General features: G+C 41.5%; 1 protein-coding gene across 1 annotated transcript; it reads left to right on the top strand.

Moving 5' to 3' along the window:
- The first annotated feature begins 1,045 nt into the window (after nt 1-1,045).
- On the top strand, nt 1,046-22,274 carry gstt1b (glutathione S-transferase theta 1b). The gene is made up of 5 exons (XM_039809380.1): nt 1,046-1,242; nt 12,509-12,596; nt 12,700-12,850; nt 21,118-21,294; nt 22,000-22,274. Exons 1-5 carry the CDS (start codon nt 1,131-1,133, stop codon nt 22,192-22,194), a joined length of 723 nt encoding a protein of 240 aa, XP_039665314.1. The 5' UTR covers nt 1,046-1,130; the 3' UTR covers nt 22,195-22,274.
- The last annotated feature ends 1,003 nt before the right edge of the window (nt 22,275-23,277 follow it).

Genomic DNA, 23,277 nt, shown 5'->3' on the forward strand with positions numbered 1-23,277 from the left:
ACAAACACTATGGGCTGAATGGAGTTTGAGGGTAGACCTTTTGTTTAGTCAATTTGTCTGGTCTCTTACCACTAAGGAATTTACTGAAACAATAGCACGACTATACAGTCAAGCTTTCAAGAGCCACAGTAATCTTCCAAAGTGGTCTCACCATTGCATTGCACTCGCACGCTCAAACGCTCGGACTTACCAGAACTACACAAACATTCACGCTATTACATTTCATTTTCAGATTAAAAATGGCACTTCACCAGCACTTGCTGGACTCAGTCAGTCTCACAGGCATTCATTCCAGGCTCCACCCCCCCATACAAAAACAATTATGGTCAGAAATCCTTTTTTCATACATACACCAAAATCTGGAATGACATAACCCCATCACATCAGAACACCATCCATCACATATTTCAAAAAGGCATAACAAACTGTTCCTTCTCAACAGTTACACTTTCACACTAGATTGTTCATGTATTGTCCAAGTCTTGTTTGCACTTGTCTGTATTGTTGTGTTCAGTTGTCTGTATCTGTCTAACCCATGCTAACGTCTCTGTCCTCATGTGTCCTAACTGTGTTCAATGTTCCATGTTTCTGCAGAACAGGAACCTGATGGAAACCAGTTTTTTAAACTGAGTCAGGCCCGTTTATATTGTAACTCAATGTTACTTTAAACTTTGCTGTATAATAAATGAAATGAAATGAAACCGCAGGAACATAGAGGATTCGGAGTTATATGTCAGGGGTGAGTCAGTCCCCTTCCACCCAGTGCTCTACACTCTGTCTGATTCATTATTTCTTAAACCTTTTTTTAAGAGAGCAGATTCAATTCAAAGTTCAAAATGTACTCTTTAACTCCAGTTACCACTACTGAATTCCTGTCTGCCAGACAGATCCCCAAACTCTCTGTTCTCTCAGTTGAAAGTTTATAGGCCTATTACTATATAAGCAGTGAGAGAAAACCGTAATATAATCCATCCATTTTGGAAACTAGAGGAAATGCCTCAGACAGGGAGGCTAGCCAGTAAAGGGGGCGGAGCTTGGCTCCCACAGTGAACTCGTCGTGAACCGCCTTAGTTAAATAAAGGACCGTAGCTACCTGAAGAAAGTCAACGAGAGAGCATCAAGAAGCAACCATGGCGTTAGAGCTGTACTTGGACCTTTTCTCTCAGCCCTGCCGCTCAGTGTATATCTTCGCAAAGAAGAACAACATTCCCTTTGAATTCAAGACTGTGTCGCTGATGAACGGTGAGTTCAAGTTTCTATACTGAAAGTTAACCAGCGAGTTCAGAGCACGCTACTGTAACGGATCAGGACAGTAACATGCAGGCTACTCTTGAGGACAGGGAGACTGCCATTTACACAACCTGCTGGATAATGAAGTAAAGACAACCTTTTTCCACAAGCTATAAGCAATATCCAGCTGAAAGCATTAAGTGGAAAAGCCCATTTTTGACTTCCGTTAATCGGAAGGCTGTTTTTCTCTAAACGAGGTTAACTTGATACAGTGCTGATGGCGCAGCATCAGAAAACGTTCACCTATAGTTGATTTAGTTCTCAGGTTTTCTAATCCTGTCTCTTACTGTTTTGTAGACTGAAAAACAATACTTTAGGGGATGATTGTTAACTTGTAGCGACGAATGTGTGATATTGATAACGATGGGTATAATTTGATAAGTGTTATCAGTTTCCCGTTCCCAACTGCTATTTTTGATACTTAAATTGTACTCCTAACTAAACCACCGCGGTGAAGAGAGTTTAATATTTGACATTCGTCGGTCTTCGCGGATGTTACATTCAATAGCTCCATGTCAATACTTCGATTTCCCCCAGTTTCTGGGTATGTTGTAGAGCTTATTTACGTTTCACACAGATTTTTAACTCAAAATCACCAAAAATATCGACACGGTTTAGAGCGCAAAGAACTGAATGTCTGTCCAACGCGCCCATCGTAAAATTGCAACTCCACTAATTTTAATCTTCATTAACTTTTTTGTTTTACAACATAGGGGTCAATGACGTGACGCCCCCTTTTTCTGTCTGGGTTAATTTTATTTTGCAGAAAAAAATAAAAAATACATAAAAATTTCTCATCTACTTGTTATACCTTCTTCACCTACTAAACCACTCTAACTTCTCCAAATTTTTAAGTTTTTCATCATTTTTCTGCTATCCGAAGTGCCAAAACATCATATGGGGCGACCGTCCAGCCTTGACTTTTGTTAGGACAACTGGTTTAAAAACAGTTTAAATCAACTTAAATATATCCCTTTTCCTAGTTGGCATAATTTCAAACATGTTTTACATCCATTGACAAAACTATAAAGCATTTGCACATATATTTCTATCATGATATACAAACGAATGTTGTCCGAATTAAGTTGATTCTATCCATATCATCCGGGCGACCATCAACAAACCACAATTTTGGGACCTTTATTTTTGAAAAACCTCTCAAGGATGGGATATTGCATCAGCCAGACACAAGTGAAGACCCCCTGGAAACAACTGTAAGGTAAATCAGTCTCTCTCATATAGTAAGAAAAAGCTGTTTTTTAACTGCTGTATTGTCGTAGTCAATTTTGGTCATCATGTGGGGCGACCACCCCAAAACTGTAAATTATAATTTTTTTCCCACAAATCTATATTTTGATGATAAATTTGATAGTGCTTTGTCACTAGAAGAAGCTAGTTTGGTTTCTGAGGCTAACTGTTAGCCTGTTATACTTGAGTGAACTTGAAAACATCATATGGGGCGACCGAGTATCATGTGGGGCGACCACTGCTGAGTGTTTTAAATGATAGATATATGTCCTATATTTGTAGTTTTAATTTTGTAAATTTGTAGAGTTAATTGTTTAAGCATAATTATTTGTATATTTTATCTTTTTTTTTTTAAATTCAGCCATTCCTTTTATATGGATAAACATTTATTTTTTGTTGTAGTACAATCCTACAGGAAAAATGTAAAATAAAAATAAAAAACTACACAATGACATTCTATTTGTGTGACAATACATGTATTAGTCATTTAAAACAAGTTTTAACCTATTTTACCTATTTCCTAGATGGCACGATTAACAAGCAAAGAGAAGACTGCTCGTTATAGACAGAAAGTCAACTCCGACCCTGCAGCAAGAGCAGAGTATCTTGCAAGGAAAAGAGAGAGGTAAAGAAAAAAGAGCTTCTGTAGCAGTGAGCTAGAGTCACTAGAGCTACAGAAAGTAGGAGACCAGGGTAGATAAAATAAACAGTTTAGACTGTATGCGACAATGAGCTATTAAACATTGGTCACCGAAACAGCTGTTCTCTAAAGAGAGTAGGTTCAGGATAAGGAGGAAAGAGCACAGGTGTAGAATGTTTATCTTGTTGTTGATGAACAACTCTGTACACTATTGTTTCAGCTACCAAAAAAGAAAGCATGAGGGGAAGAATCCAAATGTGAAGTCAGATGAGTTATCAGAAAGGGAGAGGAATAATCTGAGAAACAAGTGGAAGGCTGCATCCAGAAGATACAGGGAGAGAAGAAAGATGGAGAAGGCAATGTTGGACCCTGACACCTCAATCCATAGAGAACACTCTGCCAGATCCAGCAGGTGTAGAAGGAGTGGAGGGGCAGCAAGAGAGTCCAGGGGTGTGTGGTGGTGGATGCTCCACCTCAAAATGAGGACTTCCATCCACAGATGTCCTCCACACCAGAGAGAAAAAGACAGAGAAAAGAAAGCTGAGAAACATTGTAAAGCGACTGCAGGCTGAGAAACATGAATTAAGAAAGCTAAACATAAATCTGAGGAAACAACTTGCAAAGATGAGAAAAAGAAAGGAAAGGGCCAGAAAAGGTGAGACGAGGGGCAAAAGAACGGTTAAGCCACAGTGAGAGGCTCAAGCCAAAAGGGGAAGAAACTGGCAAAAGAGAGAAAGCTGGCTGTTGTTAGTTTTCTGACTAGAGATGAGAATAGTCGACTTTTACCAGGGAAAAAAAGATACCATCACAAAAAAACAAAATAAAAAGAACAGCGAAGAAATTCTCACAAAGCCACTCACAGAGCTCCATGGGCTGTACAATAGTGAAATGAAGAAGAGCCTCCACCTATCTTACAGGCAGTTTGCTAGAAGACGCCCCTTCTATGTCACTGAGCCAAAAGCCAAGGATCGGGACACATGTGCATGCATGGACCACGAAAATGTCCACCTGCTGGCCAACAAGCTCTACAGCAGAGGGCTGTTGAAAACAAAAAGCATTTCTGAGCTGCTGGTTATGATAGTGTGTGATCCAAAAAATAAGGACTGTATGGACCGTGTTTGTGCCAAGTGCTGCTTTGAGGAGGTAGAATTCCCTGAGACAGAGAGCAGCTCAGAAGTCACCTGGGAGCAGTGGAAGAGGGTAACTTCCACAAATGGAGAGAGAATGTTTGGCAACATGGTGAAACAGATCTATAGTGGAACCATCAAGGACTTGATGGAGCTTTTCTCTCAGAAGTTAGAGTCCTTGGCGATACATCAGTTTAACTGGCTGCACCAGGCAGAGCAGTTCCGCTACCTTAAACAAAACATCACAGGGTGTGAAGCTGTTCTGCATGTTGACTTCTCAGAGAATTATGCATGTAAGCTGAACACAGAGGTTCAGGCATTTCACTTTGGAGGTAGCAGACAGCAATCGACTATCCACACAGCAGTCCTGTACACTGTGCATGGAACAAAGTCCTATGCAACACTCTCTGACAGCCTGCGCCATGACAGCCGGCGGTGTGGGCACATCTAGAGCCCATCTTAGGGAGAGCTTCGTGAAAACCTTCCCACAGATCACAACCCTCCACATTCAGACTGATGGGCGGTTACACAGTACCGGAATAAAAACAACTTCTACCTCCTCAGTACTGTCCCTTTCCTTTCTGGGTTCACTAAGGTGACCTGGAATTATTCAGAAAAGTCTCATGGGAAAGGGCCCCGCCCCAAATGGGATTGGTGGGGCAATAAAAGAGAAGCAGATCGCTTTGTCCAAAGAGGTGGTGAACTTCAGACACCACAGCAACTCTATGAGATGCTGAACACAAGATTAGGCTCAAGCATCAAACACTATTGGGTAAACAGAGAAAGCATTGAAAAGTGTGATGAGCTAATTCCTGACAACTTGGAGGCTGTGAAGGGCACCTTTAAAATACACCAGGTTTGGTCTACCCAGCCTTCACAGATCACTCCCAGGACTGTGTCATGCTTCTGTAGGAAAACAGAGAGTCCATGCCCTTGTTACAAGCCCGTAACAGTAGACCTGAGAGTGAGAGGGCACTGTGTGCAACACTGAGAATCCCCCCAAGCGCTCCTCCTCAACCACCTAGGGAACAAGAAAATCTAGATCTTTGTGGCAAGTTTGTTTGTGTCATTTATGATGAAAAGCCTTATGTTGGCGAAGTGCTTGAGGTTGTGGGAGAAGAAGTGCAGGTCAATTGTATGCTACAATCTGGTGACAAAACCTCTTCATGTGGCCACAAACTGTAGATTTAATTTTCTACTACAGAAAAGATGTGCATGCTGTGATCTCAGAGCCTGAGCCAGCAACATCACGCTTCTCAAAACTGACTCTCAAGATTGGGTGAAGTTCAGAAATACCTCAGCTTAGATAAATGCAAGTCGTGTTCATCACTGCCTTATGTGGCTAAATGGGTCCAGAAAAAGAAACTTATTATTTGTGATATTTGAATGTTGAAAGGTTAATTGAGATGCAAGTAGTGTTCATCCCTGTCCAATGAATCAAAAAGGTTCCATAAAAGAGAGATTCTATACTCAGCTTCTTAAGTTCTTGAAGCATTTAATGTGTGTTGCAATAAAAATTATATAATTTTAAATGTTAATGTCCTTCTGATTTGTTATATTTAAATGTTGAAATGTTATTTGAATAAAAATAGTTACATTTTCTTTCGTCTTGAACTCTTTTGTGTACATTTTAACTGAAATTTTTATACCTGTGGTTTTCTTATCATTTGGGGCGACCATATGTCATGTGGGGTAACCAACAAATAAATGAATAAATGAATACATTCATAACCAAATATCCATCAGTTTAGCCTCAAATATTAATCAGTGGTATGCTATTGTTGAATGTGTAATATCTGTATAAATGCTAATTCAGTTTTTTTGCTTTTAAAGTAAAAATCAGTATTGTAACTGGATTATGAGGGAGACTCTGATATTATAGAATAAACTTGTGAAATAATGGTTTTCATAAAATGAAAGGGCACTAAAGTTTATCTTTCTTCATCAGTTTATCTACTTACTGATATGAGTTCAACTAGTCTTAATGATACATAAAAATGTGAATTTTGAGATATATTACGGTCGCCCCAGATGACTTTTTTAAGGCTATGTATTATTAACTTAAGTGTAAAAACACTAAAATGTCAATTTTTTTACTTTTCTTTATAAAGGCATGTGTACACTACATTCCAAATGTTTAGAAAACGGCCAAACATATCCATATTTTTGGTATTTTAAAATTGGCCTATTAAAAAGTCTTATCCGTCAATGACCCATAGACATCTCAAACCACTTCCATTAAAGAGAAGGAGAGCCATTAAACATTTCACACTTGTGAATTAGTAAAAATAAATAAATGTAAATAAAGATGTAGGCTATAGTTAACAATAAATATGGTAGTTTCAACCATTTTCTAATTAATGAATATATTGACATCAAACCACCTGTAATATGTCTCTGGCATCCTGTCACAAATTTCACAGCTGTTAGTATGTGAAAAAGTAGTTAGCAAATCCCGTAGCATCCTCATCAGTGACCTATAGTCTATAAATGCATATTTAAAGCTTTTCAATTCAATGGCTTGCTCATTAATGAAGCCAATCACATCAAACCACCTGTAATATGTCTCAGACATCTTATCACAACTTTCACAGCTGTTAGTTTGTGAAAAAGTCTTTAGCAAATCCTTTAGCATCCTCATCAGTGACCTATTGTCTCTAAAATGCATATTTAAAGCTTTTCAATTCAATGGTTTTCTCATTTATTAATGTTTTGGCATCAAACCACCTGTAATATGTCTCAGACATCCTTTTACAATTTTCACAACCGCAAGTTTGTGAAGGTCTTTAGCAAATCCCTTAGCATCCGCATAACTGACATGTTGTCTATAAAATGCATATATAAAGATTATTATTTTAATAGGTTTCTCATTTATGAATGTATTGACATCAAACCACCTGTAATATGTCTTGACATATTTTCACAACTTTCACAGCTGTTAAAATCAAATCCATCAGTATTCATTATTAAAAATCAATAATAAATCTATCACTTAGTCAGGGTGGGAGTTTGCGGCCTCGCTGCTCTGGGTTTTGTCCGGTCGGCGGGTGGGTCCTAGGGGCTGAGTGCATTTGTTGGCCCCCTGGAGTGGGGGGCTGTCACTGCTGTCGTGGGGTGGCTGCTGTCCCTTTCCTTTGGCGGGTGGCGGCGGTGTGTGGGATGCTGCTTCGCTGCAGGGTAGGGAGGGCCGCGGGGGGTTGGAGGTGGCGGGCTTCTGGCCTGGGCTGGGTGAACTTGCCTACTGGGTGCAGCGGGGATGCAGGTCTGGGGGCCGTGTGGCAGCTCGGTCCCTTGGGGAGGGGGGCTGTTGCCTGCCGCAATGGCCCGGTGGTGTGCCGGCATGCCTGCGGACTGTGTGGGGGATGGGGTTGGTTGCTGGGGTGCGGTGACAGTGGTGGCGGGGCCGAATAGGGGTGGGGGTTTCATTTCCTTGTTTTGGTGACTGGGGCATCGATGCGCGGGGTGCTGCATTGCCATTTGCTGGTGGCTGGATTGGACGCAGTGGTTGGGGTGCTGGCAGCTGTGGAGTGTGGCTATGTTTCCCTGTGGGGGATTCTGGCACTGGGACGTGGCAGTCTGCGCTGTTCAGTTTATTGTTGAACACAGAATTTAATATTCTGATGGGGCGTGGCCTCAGTACACAAGGAGGCCCTCTGGCAAGGTTGTCTTGTCCCAAAAGCACAACAGGTTAGCCTCTTTGGTGTGCTGTGCATTTTCTTTGTAAATATTTTTTTAAGTATATAAATATATAGTATATATATATTTTTAATAAGTCATTTTTGTTAATTTGAAAATCTAAATATGCATTTTATGGACTATAGGTCACTGATGAGGATGCTAAGGGATTTGCGAAAGACTTTTTCGCAAACTAACAGCTGTAAAAGTTGTGATAAGATGTCTGAGGCATTACAGGTGGTTTGATGTCAATATGTTCAGAAATGAGAAACGTGTTGAAATAATAACCTTTTAATTAAAGCTGCGAGCAGCGATGGACGGGCCCTCGCGCCTCTGCGCGCGTCGGGGTTACCGGCAGACGCCACTCCTTGCGACCGTGCATTTGCGCGGCACTCAGACGCCGCAAACCGTCACCAATGAAAATGGAAAGGGGGCGTCCCCGCCGAGTTCAACGATACCTCACACAAGACTCTACGTCATACGGTTCATTAGCTGTGAAAGGGGGCGTGGCTAAAGCATAGGGGGCGGGTCCAACCATCACAAATTAAAAATGAAGCCTCTGCTGAGATGAATGATACCTCACACAAGACTCTACCTTAAATGGGTCAGCATGTATGAAAGGGGGCGTGGCTTAAACATAGGGGGCGGGCCAAACCATCACCAATAAAGAAGGAACTCTCTGCTGAGTTCAATAACACCTCACACAAGACTCTACCTTAAACGGTTCAAATGTTATGAAAGGGGGCGTGGCCTGAGTAAGTGGGCGTGGCCATATTATAGGGGGCGGCACAGTATCACATGTAGACCACACATTCTGAGTTTCATGCAAATCGGATGATGTTTGTCATATAAGGCAGATTTCCTGTTGCCAGCGGGGGGCGCTATGACCAAAAGTCAATTTTGGCCTTTAGGTGTCCTCATGCCTGGACCCTTGTCAATCGTGAGAAATTTCGGAGAGATACGACAACGTACACTCAAGTTACAACAACTTCTTTGTTCATCGCTAAACACTCAAAATGGCCGCCACGCCCACACCGTCTGACGAAAAGTTTTTCTTTTAATAACTTTTCATCGTTAAGGTGTTGGGATGGTACGGACCAAGTTTGAAGTCCATCGGATGAAATCTCTAGGAGGAGTTCGTTAAAGTATAGCACCTTGACCTTTAGGCCTACTTCCTGTTGCCACTAGGGGGCGCTATGACTTTAAGTAAATATCGGCCTTTATTTGTCCTCAGGGTTGGACTCTTATGAATCCTGAACAGTTTCGAGGTAATCGGACAACGTACACTCGAGTTACCCCACTTCCTGTTTCGGTCGCACGCACAAAATGGCCGCCCCGCCACGGCCACGCCCTATGACGAAAAGTTTTTCTTTTAACAACTTTTCATCTTTAACATCTTAAGATGGCACAGACCGAGTTTGAAGTTGATCGGATGAAATCTCTAGGAGGAGTTCGTTAAAGTACGAAAATGGCAGTGGAAATGGCAGAAATCGCACTAATTTCGAACATTTAATTCAAAATGGCGGACTTCCTGTTGGGTTTAGGGTATGGCTCTAATGAAGTTTTTTGTACATCTTGACATGTTACATATGTGTACCAAGTTTCGTGAGTCTACGTTAAACGCACTGCAGGGGCTCAATTTTCTTAACTTTCTAGGGGGCGCTAGCGAGCCATTTTTCTGCGCCTATTCCCGAAACCCTTAAAATACGTAAATTTTCACCAGACTTGATGCGACCGCCAAATTTGGTGAGTTTCTGAATATGTTAAGCCCCTCAAAAAGGCAATTCGTTTGACGGGAGAAAGAAAGAAAGAAAGAAAGAAAGAAAGAAAGAAAGAATAGAAAAAGAATTCCTTCAGTTTCAATAGGGCCTTCGCCGCTGTCGGCGCTCGGGCCCTAAATATGCATTAAATAGCCAACAGATCAGGGATATTGATAAGGTATTTTCAAATTTTTTTCCCCCACAAACTACCAGCTGTGAAAGTTGTGAGAAGATGTCTTAAAAATATTACAGGTGGTTTGATGTGATTATATTCAAAAATGAGCAAGCCATTGAATTGGAAAGCTTTAAATATGCATTTATAGACTATAGGTCACTGATGAGGATGCTACGGGATTTGCTAAAGACTTTTTCACAAACTAACAGCTGTGAAATTTGTGATAGGATGCCAGAGACAATTTTACGACGGTCCCTAAGTACGCCTATTGTGACGGGCGCGTTGGACAGACATTCAGTTCTTTGCGCTCTCTACTGTGTCGATATTTTTGGTGATTTTGAGTTAAAAATCAGTGTGAAACGTCTGTCTAAATAAGCTCTACAACATACCCAGAAACTGGGGGAAATCGAAGTATTGACATGGAGCTATTGAAGGGAACATCCGCGAAGACCGACGAATGTCAAATATTAAACTCTCTTCACCGCGGTACGAAACCCTTCTTTAACATGACAGCCATTCACGAGGGGCAACACGTCTCATTTCAGTTTCAGGAAGTTTCTTATCCAAATGATCGCTACTGCGTAGCTGTGAGTCAGGGCCAGGCATTTTTGGGCAAGAAGGAGGAGGAAGAGAAATGAAAAATACAAGTCTCTAATCCACACCGTGCAATGCCTGAGTGCTATTATGTTAACTCATAGGCGTCGATTTCGGTGGGGACGGTGCGCGTAGCCTAGCAGATTTCGTCATGAGTCATTTGTACCCACCACTTTTTTTGAAAACCTTGAGCTCAATTTAGTTAAAAAAAAAAAAAAAAAAGTCCATTACACATATAATTCTTGAGCGATAGATGCCAAAAGATCAATCAAAACAATCTCTATCCCCCACAGGGCAGGCACAGACACAGCCGCTCTGCTACTGCGCAGGCTGCACGCTTCTCTGTTCACAACACTGCCTGTCGGGACATTCTGCTTAACGTGAAAAAGCTTAACGTGGTTTAATGTACCTCAACAACGATCAGTGATCACCAAATGTATCATGGCCATATCTTGTAGTGAACACTTAAGCCTGTTAAGAACTAAACCGAAATTATACAATTATATAATTTATCTCACATTAAAATGTTCTTCTTCATGGCGAGGAAAAAGCTTGTACCTAAACAATGATCAGTGATTACCAGATTTCTCTCTCATATTGCTCCTCGTAACCACTGAAAACTGTCAAAAAATCTAACCAGAAATGTGGTGATGATTGATCATTGTTTAGCTACATTAGACCACGTTCAGCTTTTTCACGTTAGAACTTATAAAGCCCATGAGAACCGTTGGGAGTCAACCCACAGCCGCTCCGCTGCCCTGCTGAAAATGTGAAGCAGAAACGAGAAGGAAAAAAGAATGCGTCATGGACCTTTTTCACAGCAGACATGTTAACTTGTCATAGTAGGAAAAGCACAGCTAAAATTGATAACCTGGCTCAATTCCATCAAGTGTCCCAGTAAGCTATTTCAGTGAGTCAGCATGCACAATACCAGGGTCTCTGTGGTTGGAATGGAATGGTTTGGAATACACCTGTGCTTTTCCTACTATGACATGTCAACATGTCTGCCGTGAAAAAGGTCTATTGTACCCAGCACTTCTGGAAATGTACTTCCAAATGCGTCTCTGTTCCCAGCACATTTCAAACCAAACTGACGCCCATGTTTAAACTCCCAACCTGAGATGCCAAAGGAGATTAATGATCGTGTTGAGACACCATACACGACACACTTCACTTACTGAGGCAAGCACCAGGGCTGCATGGAAAGGCAGGTTTTAAACTAGTGTCAACAATTCTAAAAATGTGTCTAGGATACTTCGTCATTGCCAGACCTATATCTCCCCAGCGCTGTAGAGTATCTTCATCTTAACATAACGTCTGTCACTTATTTTCTTCAAAAATCGAGTGCTCTTTAACCATTGACTGCAATAGCTTACATGAGGATAACATTCTCATAAAAAATTATCAAAAAAATATTTACCACACTACTTCTACCATGAGATCAACATGTTGCCATTTATTTTCATGAACATTTGACATTTATCAAGCAATAATTTGCAGGTTGCTTAATGTACAGTTTACAGTAAAACATGTTGATGCACTACAGGCTCATTTTAAATAACAATAATTAAAAAAACGTGGCTGGATTGTTTGTGCAGGACAGTCTGAAGTGATGAAGATGCAGTGAGTGGAGCCATTTTGGTGTCAATTGAGCAAAAACTGTGGGAGGAGTTAGGTTTAATTAGTTTTACAGTAGTTTTACTATTACTTAGTAGTGGACTGAAAAATAAATTGATTTTAATATTCTAGCACCAAAAGGATAAATTCTCACGTGCAATTTAAATATAAAAAAAGATACTTGTATCGGACAGTATTGCCACAGAAAATATCGCCCACCTCTAATATTTTGATACCTTAACCCACCAAGGGGTCCCAAGACCTGAGAGGTCATTAGATGATTAAAACGATTTTCTTGTGCGGTGGGTTTCTACACTCAGTCAGTACCAAACATCTGCTGCTGCTGACTTTCCCCTGGTGTGTTTGTGTGTGTTGGTTTCAGGTGATCAGTGTGGAGATGAGTTTGTGAAGATCAGCTCGATAAAAAAAGTCCCTGCTCTGCGAGATGGAGACTTCTGCCTGGCTGAAAGGTGAGTATTTAAATGTTCTTCGACTTCGGCCATTAAAAGGTAATTCACCTGTATAAACCCATGTGTCCTGTGTGGTAGTCATTAGTTATGTTTCCCTCTGCAGCATTGCCATCCTGCTGTATTTGGCAGATAAGTTTAAGACTCCAGACTACTGGTACCCAGCTGACCTCCAGCAGCGTGCTCGCGTCAACGAGTATCTGTCGTGGCAGCACAGCGCTACGCGTTTGCATGGATGCAGGGTGTTCTGGCTGCGGGTATGTTTACTGACACCTGTCATGGTCTCCTGTTTGTAAAAGTGTGGCTTTACCTCCAGACTGAAAGACTGAGGAGTAACGTGTTATTCTAAGTCAGAGCCGCGGATGGAGGTTTCCTGCTGCTTTCCATTGTCCTGCTGGTGTGTGCAGGTAGATATATCAGGGCAGAGCAGCAACTTCCGGGTCTGAAAAGTGAAGCCAATGTGGAAGTGCCTTAAACCTGCATTCTATTTTCTGTTGCACGACTAAAACAACGTTTGAACGTACACATGTTCCATCAAAACAACTTCCTTCCTGAGACTATTTTGCAGCTTAGCACTGCCCATGACGATTGTGATTGGTTTATAGAAATGCCAATAAACCGGAGCACGTTTTTCTCCCATCCCGGAATGCTGTGTGGACTACCCAGACCCTTCTCTGCAGTAGGGCTGCAGCTATCGATTATTTTTGTAATCGATTAATCTAGCACTTCGATTCGATTAATCGGATCATTTTTTGTGTGTGTTTTTAAACAACCAAAACAAATAATGTAGGGCTGCAGCTATCGATTATTTTAGTGATTGAGTATTCTACCGATTATTCCATAGATTAATCGGATAAGAAATACTTAGTAAGAAATACTTAGTAAACAGCAATAGTAACTATTTATTATTGCTGTGTACTAAAAAAAAGGAAACCTGTCTTTTGTGTATATATACAAAAAAAATGTATTGCCAAATTCCAAGTACATTTTTGGTGGCCCAAATGTTAATATTTTTCACCCCATTCCCCTTCTTGCCTCTGGCTCTTTACACTGGATATGCAAAAGAGCTGTTCACTGACCAGAGGGTAAATGTGACTGTACGAAACTTACAGCAGGGCTATTCAACTACACTGTTCTGGGGGACACATTTTCAGAAGCCTAATACAAAAAGAATAAAGAATGCAGAAATCACCGACATGATGACGTCATTCACGTGCATATTAAGTAGCCATGCTGGGGGGAGGAGCCAGTTTGTCTCCGGCAGCAACCGACAGCGTTCGTTTTAGCTTGTTGATAAACATGGCTATTAGCAGAGTAGCATGCTGTAGGCTAGTTGTGTAAAACATGGCTATTAGCAGAGTAGCATTCTGTAGGCTAGTTGTGTACTACATGGCTATTAGCAGAGTAGCATTCTGTAGGCTAGTTGTGTACTACATGGCTATTAGCAGAGTAGCATGCTGTAGGCTAGTTGTGTACTACATGGCTATTAGCAGAGTAGCATGCTGTAGGCTAGTTGTGTACTACATGGCTATTAGCAGAGTAGCATGCTGTAGGCTAGTTGTGTACTACATGGCTATTAGCAGAGTAGCATGCTGTAGGCTAGTTGTGTAAAACATGGCTATTAGCAGAGTAGCATGTTGTAGGCTAGTTGTGTAAACAGCGCGGAGGACGAGAGCAGCAGCCGTTAGCTACCTTGTGTCGGGTTGGCTCCGTGGAATGGATGAGTACACTGGAGGTTTGTTACAGAGATGATGGAGCAGCATGTTTGCAGCTTAAAATGATCCCAAACTTTTTGTCGTTTTCTCTCGCCTGTCTCTTCTCTTAGACCCTCGCTATTTTCGTCTTCCTTCATTTGTAATCTGGGCCGTCGTCAAACTGTGCGCTAGTAATAATCCTCTGTGCGGAAACACAGTGAGCCGTACAAACTTAATTACATTGATTTAACGAAGCTTCGAGGCAAAGAATTTTGCTTAGAAGATTTTTTGTAATCGAATTATTCGAGTTATTCGAGGAATCGTTTCAGCCCTACTCTGCAGCGCTGTGGAGGAAGGTCTGGCAAAGCGAGACAAATGGGAAAATGACCCTACTTCTCACTTGATTGACCTCAATAAGCACACACCCATATTAACATAACAGGCTTATGACCTCATTGTTAATTTCAAGTCTTCTTCAATACAGCATGATGTTCATTTAGTAAATTATGGTCCTATTTATTTTTAAATTGACTATAAAGCAGGGGATGCTGACCAACCTGTCAATCAGAACAGAGGCTTAGCGATGCGTATTTGTGGCCCTGTGTATATTAAAATAACCGTAAACTTGTTTTTAGGTGTTGTCCATGTTTTAATCTTAAACTTTCACCTAGAAATGTCTTGTTCAGCGTTCTGCCAACCAGTTTAGCTAGCGCTAGCTGATAGCTGGTTTCAAAGAAGTTTGTTGTATCCTATTTAATTTTCTTTTCATACTCTATCAGTGTGACATTAAATGTGCTCTGCTTCCTGTAAATGTCCAAAAACTAAAGAGTGGCCATTATTCTCTCACATCAACAGAAGAGTTTTACATGGAACATTGAGAAAACAGGTTTCTGGGTCAGTTTCTGTGCCTTAAGCCGCTCCCTGTTTCTGTACAAGCGGAGTGACATCAGCAGTAACAGGAAGACAAAAGCATCAATACAATACATTCTTTGCATGGCCAGTGTTAGACTTTCATTTCAGAAGGCACATCATTTTACGTCATTTATATCAGCCTTTATGTATACTGTATGTCCATGATTTTGGAGCAGTTCCCCAAAGAGAAACACCCCAGCCAAGTGAGGACAGAGGGCCAGGAAGAAGTGCGTTCATACGTTACCGTCATAATGTGGACGTTCTCTGATATCCATCCGTAGGTCAGTCGGTACACGACACACAGCCGAATTCTGTCGACAAAGTGTTAGATGTTCAGAACCCTGGATACGGTTGGTGATACAGTTTTCCACTTTCTATTTGTAGGCTATACTTCGATAGCATGTTCTGGTTTCTCCAGCAAAAAAAATAATACTCAAATTAAAAAAAGCATGGTCATCCAGCAAAAAAAGTTTAACCACGGGCTCAACTTTTGCCTCAAAGCAATCTGGCACCATCTGCCATTGCACTGCGTTGTATACAAGTGCACGTACCAGGTACATTTATTTGTAACATGATACGTTAGCTGGTGATCATCGTGACTGAGGTTAAAGTGATTGTTGCTGTGACAACTTTCCAGCGTTGCAAAGTCTGAGTATCATCAGCGCAGTGTTTTGGTGTCTGATCAGCCTTTAATTCAGGTCTTCTCAAACCGGCTTTTGTTGTCTCACCAGTAAATGCATTTTCAGTCTAAATACTGTTAAAGGTAAAGATTAATCTAAGTTTCCGAAATCAGAATATGATGTGTACATGTGCAAATATATTACAAAAAAAAAAAACAGGATTATAATTGGGATACCAGTGTGCAAGTAGTCTCCCATTGCCAGACCTATCTCCACAGAGCTGTGGAGTAAGGTCTGGCTACACCACAGATACATTCTGAGATAGGAGGAAAAAAACGCTCTGGCTTGTTTGTAACTTGGGTAACACTTTGTATGAAGCCCATCCATAAGTATATAGTTATAAGCAGACTTTTTTTTTTTTTCACACAGACATTCTACCCAAGCCAAGACAATCCTGATGACCTCATTCAGAGATATTTTTTCAGACTAAATAAAGCTCCTCACATCACAGCAATGTTTATACAGGCTGAATTATACTCCTTACGAGGAAATGTGAATTTCATGTGTTAAATCCACGGAGTGGCCCTTTTAAAATAGATCTGTTGAAAATGCATCATTGCATGTAAAAATGTAAAACTATTATGTCTCGTGTCTGTGAGTCTACGGCGAGTGGAAGAGACAGTGGAAGTCTGAAGGCTTATGATCGTTATGTCCTGAGTTTGAATCTCCACTGGCTTTAAAATGAGTGTTCTCACAAGCTGAACCCTCTGACTTTTGTTTTTTCTCATTCTGTCCGGAGAAGTTATAAGGATAAATTCTGCACATTTTCTAGTTTCCTTAGCTAAAAACACACATGATCTGCTCAGTCATTATCTCTGGCAATTTCATAGCAAAAGGCATTTTCGGCAATGGACTAGGCTAAAAATGAGCCTACCTAGTCCGTTGCAGGCCACATTTGAGCTATTTTTGTAGCTCAAAAATGGAGATCTATAGAAAAGTCAACCCGTTTTCATTCCCAGGGTGTCAAACACCACTTTGTCACAGCCCTCAGGACTTGCACAAGGGACCCTTGGACGACACAGGACTTTCACCCAGGAGACCGTGGTTCGTGTCCCATGTGTCATGTGTCACTGTAGTTATGTTACACGTACTTCTTTCAACTCCACCCACAATTTTTCCCTGAACCTATTTAAGTGGTTTTAGGTAGAGTTGTTTGAGTTCACACCAGTCATGTTTCCATCTAATTGTCAAGGGAACTTCTAAAATGTCGCAAAAAAGAAAATGCCAATAGGAAGCGTTTCCATCAACTGGTTTCATCACAAGTTGACGTTAGACATGGTTGTAGATTGCAAACCGGCGTGCTAAATCAAAGAGTTTGGAAGCTGAGTTCTTTGGCTAATGAGAGAGGTAGTATTGTACAAGTTGGCCAGAGAATACAGGGTTGTGGCAGAGACATTTGGTGTCCGCGAGACAATCGCTCAACGCTGTGTGTACGCGGTGTGCAGGGCCATACCATTCAAGCTGTTGAACCAATTTGTCAATTTACCCGACGTGGCTGAGGCACAGGCCGTAGCGCACCACAACTCCACTATGCACATTCTGCCACAAGTGTACTGCACATTAGATGGGACCCATTTCCCGATCCTTCCCCCATCCGATGGATACATGGACTATAGTCATATAGAACTTACATGTTCGCTATGTCACAACTAACTATATTCGGCAAAGCTGTTTCCATCTCCCATTTTGCACATTAACTCTTTTTTGAAAAAGGCAAAAACCACCTCAAGCGAGCATGAAGACTTTTTTGCGAATTTGAGGAAGTTTTTTTGAATTTTGCCTTTTCCATCAACATTTTCTAATGCAGTACTTCAAAATGTGCATAAAAATACGTTGATGGAAACCACATGTTCCCCATGTTTAAAACCGCTTGGAGTTATTCTTGATAAGGATATATTCTTTAACGCCCACTTAAAACAACACCTTCGTAACATTGCCAAAATTAGGAACATCCCGTCTCAAAACGATGCTGAAAAACTAGTCCATGCATTTGTTACTTCCAGGATGGACTACTGTAATTCCTTACTATCAGGTTTCTCAAATAAAACCCTTAAGACTCTCCAGCTGATCCAGAATGCTGCAGCACGTGTTCTGACAAGAACCAAGAAAAGAGATCATATTTCTCCTGTATTAGCTGCTCTGCATTGGTTTCCTGTAAAATCTAGGATTGAATTTAAAATCCTTCTCCTGACCTATAAAGCTCTAAATGGTCAAGCACCATCATATCTAGAAGAGCTCCTAGTACCTTATTGTCCCACTAGAGCACTGCGCTCCCAGAATGCAGAGTTACTTGTGGTTCCTAGAGTCTCTAAAAGTAGAATGGGAGCCAGAGCCTTTAGTTACCAGGCTCCTCTCCTGTGGAATCAGTTCCAAATCTGGGTTCGGGGGGCAGACACCGTCACCACATTTTAAGAGTAAACTTAAAACTCTCCTCTTTGGTAAAGGTTATAGTTAGGGAGTGAGGAGTTGCAGCGTTCGCCTAGACCAGCGGGGGAGGGTGTATAGCTTCAGACACAGCACCCCTTCTCTTCTCAGGTTCTCTTCGTAGTCGTCAGGTTCATACCAACCCTTACAGAGCTGGCTCAGGTTTGCCTTGGACCAGCTCTTTAGTTATGCTATTATAGTTTTAGGGTTGCACCTGTATCATAGTTGTAGCTGTCGCCGTGGTCCTGGTAGGCGCCCTGCTATGCCCTGTGTTTGGTCTCATTTTGAACCGGAGCATTAATTCTATACCCTACATGCAATGATCCACTAAAGTTAGGCACAATACGAGTTTAATACATTTTCGGTTTTGTTATCTTCCGCCATAATGACTGTAAGGGAGCCAGGAGATAGACGGCTGCCATCTCCCAGGAGCAAGTGGTCCAAAAAAAATAAACTGCTCGTCCCAGGATTTAGCTAGTGCTAACCAATTCAATTTTATTTATAGTATCAAATCATAACACGAGTTATCTCGAGACACTTTACAGATAGAGTAGGTCGAGACCACTCTATAATTTACAAAGCCCCATCAATTGCAGTAATTCCCTCAAGAGCAAGCAGTGCGACCAGTGGCGAGGAAAAACTCCCTCTTGGGAAGAAACCTGGGACAGACCCAGGCTCTTGGTAGGCGGTGTCTGACGGTGCCGGTTGGGGATGTGATGAACAGTGGCGATAATAGTCACATTAATAATGGAACAGTGACTTCAAATGGTAGTCGTAGTAGTTCATGTCATATCAGTGCGCTGTAGGGCGTTACAGGATGTAGCGTGGCCCAGCAGAGCATGGATGGACGTAGCAGGAAGCAGCAGGGTTCAGCAGGACGCAGCATGACACTGCAGGGCACCGCTGAGCTCAGCAGGGAGTGCAGCAGGACCACGGCGACAGCTGCAACCAAGATCTTGGCTCCAACGTTCTCCAAGGAAATACGCTGGGTGAAAAAACATAAGGACTCCGGGGAGTAAACTCCCCAGAAGCTAGGATTAGTAACAAGCATTTCTGGAACGGAATGCACACAAATGGTAATAGAAAGGGAGAGGAGAGAGCAGCTCAGTGTGTCAAAGGAAGGAAGTCCCCCGGCAGTCTAGAACTATAACAGCGCAACTAAGAGAGACAGGTCATAAGGAGAGGTAGCCTGTTCGGGCTTGAAACTCTCCCCTGCCGGATCGGGCTGTGCTGGCCTGCCTCCCTCTACTTTTGTTATATATTATTAATCTAACAATTATGAAGAGAAGCAGGTGGGCCAGTTAGGTGGACACTGCAACTCCTCACTCCCTAACTATATAAGCTTTATCAAATAGGAGAGTTTTAAGTTAATTCTTAAATGCGGTGACAGAAGGAGGATAGAGTCAACAAATAAAGTTGAAAAGATTAAAGTCACTCATTAAAGAGATGTTCGAGTAATTACGCTTCTCTAATTCCTTTGCACCATGACCTCGAAACAAACACCCCGCAGCTTTTTCACCTGGGTCTAACATTGGGAGTTAGTTCGAGTAGCGGTTATCAGCTGAATAGCTTAGGCGGAGGGGACTCATCGTTTGTATTCGTAAATGACCCCACTAATACTCGGAAATGATAACAACGTTTACAAGTAGTACAAATAGGTTATGCACTCATAAAACGATGGATTGGAAAGTTTGTAAGTACACCAGAAGTTTATGTAAATAACACTTGCCTGCTGGCTTCTGCTCTCTGCTGTTGTTGTTGCTGCTGTGGGAGACGAGTGCTTAGGGCCCGTCTACAAATTACAACACCGAAAGAGATGCAACAAAAATATTTATTAATTTAACTTTTTTTTTAAGTAAGTGCTGTAGTATAACTAGCAGGAGACAAGTAATAATTGAGGTAAGTTTGGAGACATTACCTTATTTAATCATTGAATTAATAAATATTTTTGTTGTAACTCTTTTCGTGTAGTAATTTGTAGACGGCCCTAAGCACTCGTCTAACTGCAGGTAGCAGCAGCAGCAGCAACAGAGAGCTGAAGAGAGCAGGCAAGTGTTCATAAACTTCTGGTGTACTTACAAACTTTCCAATTCATCGTTTTGTGAGAGCATAACCTATTTGTACTACTTGTAGAAGTTTGGTATCATTTCGGGCATTATTAGTGGGGTAACTTACAAGATACAAACGTGGGTCCATTAGCCCCTGCGCTAAGCTATTCAGCTGATAACGCTAACTCGTCCAATGTTCGACCCAGGTGAAAAAAGCTTCTGGGGGGGTGTTTGGCTCGAGGTCATGGTGCAAAGGACCCTAGGGTGAATTACTCCGAACCATCACTTTAACCGCTCTGAGCTGGTGTCTGAATCAGCAGAACTCCATTCAAAACAAGGAAAATAATTATTTATTTATTGCAGCTCTAATTACTAATTCTAAGCATCTCCTGTAATTCGGGAAACGCATAAAATCCACCAAAGAGAATGTGTTTAAACATTACTTTAATTATATCCAGGTATGCACCCTTCTTCTCACTAGACATACCATGTTTCTCATTAAGGTAAAATAGATAGAAAGGAAAAGCAGTCCAATGAGAGTGACTTTCTCTTCACAAACCCCTTTGACACAACACACAGTTTTTTTGTTTTTTTATCATTTTGTAGGTTTTTGTTTTGGAAACTGAGTCTCTCCGAGTCTACTCGTGAAAAGTGTTTAACAAGACATTTATGTATCAAGAACAAGCTCATTGATAGAGTTGTGTAATGTGTTATTTAATCTGTACTTCCTGTTGATTCAAATTGAAATCTTGTGTTGGTGCTGTAGGTTTTGATTCCCAAGGGTCTGGGCGTGGAGGTCCCGCAGGACAAGCTGGACGCAGCCTTGGAGGACCTGAACAACTCACTGAAACTCATCGAAGAGAAGTTCATCCAGGACAGGCCCTTCATTGCAGGAGATAACATCTCCTTGGCCGACCTGGTTGCCATTGTGGAGATCATGCAGGTGAGCAGAAGCACTACATTACATCATTTCCAGCATACTTCGTAGAGAACAACGACAAAACGGCATCACCGATCAGTTTCAACCACATATTCTTTGGTCTAACTTAACTGACAACACAGAATCCATCAGCACGTTGGCGTGGTGTTCACTATCGCGCCTGTTTGTAACCATTAGGCTACCGACAACATTTCAACAGACTTCAGCCGTTTAGATAACACACTCGACTGTCCTGTGTTACAGAGGTGAACTTACCACAGTTGCCTCGTTCATGGACTCGCGGCAGTTCATGACGGTCTGCGCTGTAGAATGAATATAGAGGAAACACAATGGATATTTTGCATTATTTTTGGCATTTTAAAAAAAAGATTTTAGAAAAGGTCCGTACAGGGGAAGCACTGTCTGGTAATGACTGTGTTTGGGTGGCTAGAGTTTAAATTCCCCAACTAACTAACTAATTAGCCTAATATAAATGAAGTGAGGCCAATAGCTACCTAATTAGTAGAAAACAGATTGAAATGCAGTATCTAAAACATTGCCACAGGTTTTAATAAAAGATTAGCATGTACATTAATAATATTTGCTTCATACTAAAGGGACTGGTGTTAAAATAATCTCTTTAAGCATTGATAAGGAATGATATAGGTTAGTAGAAGAGTTGGCTTGTTCCACATTAACAGGCTTTCTCTGTGATTCTCTACCTGCCAGCCTGTGGGCGCCGGTCTAGATGTGTTTGACGGGAGACCCAAGCTGAGTGCGTGGCGGGACCGAGTCCGGGCCGCCATTGGAACGGAGCTGTTTGACGAAGTCCACCAGGCCGTCCTTGGAGCCAAGGACAAAGTGAAACTGATGGACGCCAAGATGATGGCCATCTTCAAGCCCAAGGCGAGGTTATACATGTGAAGAGGAGAAAATGGTTCTGCCCCAACTATCTTAGCAAAATGCCATTCTCATTCCTGACAATAAAGAGATTACACATAACATCATGTGGCACTGTTGTTACTTAAACACTGGATAATACACAGTAGCAATTCCAAGGTTCTTGTGTGAGAAACTACCACCGTTTGAAAGCAAAAGCACTAGAATGTCTAACATTAGTACAGCAGGTGGTGGTATGCAGAGCTGGGTGGAGGCAGTCAGACACAGTTCTAAACTCATGATGTAACGTAGAGGAATGTAAAATGTGAGATAACTGCTACTCTGGGAGCTGCAGTATGTCTGTGTCCACAGTCATCAAGCTATTTCCTTAATGCTTCACTGTGGACATAGTAAATGCACTTAATCAGCTGTGCTCAATGTCAGAAGACATGTTAATGCTCTTTCAAGCTTTAATGAATAGTGTTTTGTGATTTTGCACCAAACTCTGCTCTCTGCGTTTCTGTCTGTTACGATGACTAGTCGTTCCCACTGTGACAGTGTGTTTCATTGTACAGCTCCTGCAGTGGGAGATGATGTAGTGAGGTGTGATATTAAAAGGTTCCATATGTATTAGAGCTGGGCAATATATCAATATTATATCGATATCATGATATGAGACTAGATATCGTCTTAGGTTTTGGATATCGTAATATGACCTAAGTGGTGTCTTTTCCTGGTTTTAAAGGCTGCATTACAGTAAAGTGATGTACTTTTCTGAACTTACCATTATTACTGATGATTATTTATCAAAAATCTCGTGTAAATATTTTGTTAAAGCACCAATAGTCAACACTACAGTATCGTTGCGGTATCGATATCGAGGTATTTGATCAAAAATATCGCAATATTTGATTTTCTCCATATCGCCTAGCCCTAATATGTATTGGCATGGTGTCGCTCTGTAAGAGAGCCTTATCAAACAAGTCAAACAAGCACAGGACTTTGACCCATGAGACTGGGCTCATTTGAAAATAAAAGTCAACTGCGAGTTTGTTTTAACTTAACGGGGCCCATTTTCAGCGTCACATGCTAAACCGGAAATGATTTGCTTCTGATTTTAACCCTTTG

This window comes from Perca fluviatilis, chromosome 1, assembly GCF_010015445.1.
Source record: "Perca fluviatilis chromosome 1, GENO_Pfluv_1.0, whole genome shotgun sequence".
Lineage (NCBI taxonomy): Eukaryota > Metazoa > Chordata > Actinopteri > Perciformes > Percidae > Perca > Perca fluviatilis.

Bases quoted from the DNA above. Each gene is read 5' to 3' on its own strand.
- gstt1b (XM_039809380.1), top strand. From the start codon at position 1,131: ATGGCGTTAGAGCTGTACTTGGACCTTTTCTCTCAGCCCTGCCGCTCA. The intron at 12,597-12,699 runs GTGAGTATTTAA...TTCCCTCTGCAG, and splicing joins GACTTCTGCCTGGCTGAAAG to CATTGCCATCCTGCTGTATT. The intron at 21,295-21,999 runs GTGAGCAGAAGC...TCTACCTGCCAG, and splicing joins CCATTGTGGAGATCATGCAG to CCTGTGGGCGCCGGTCTAGA.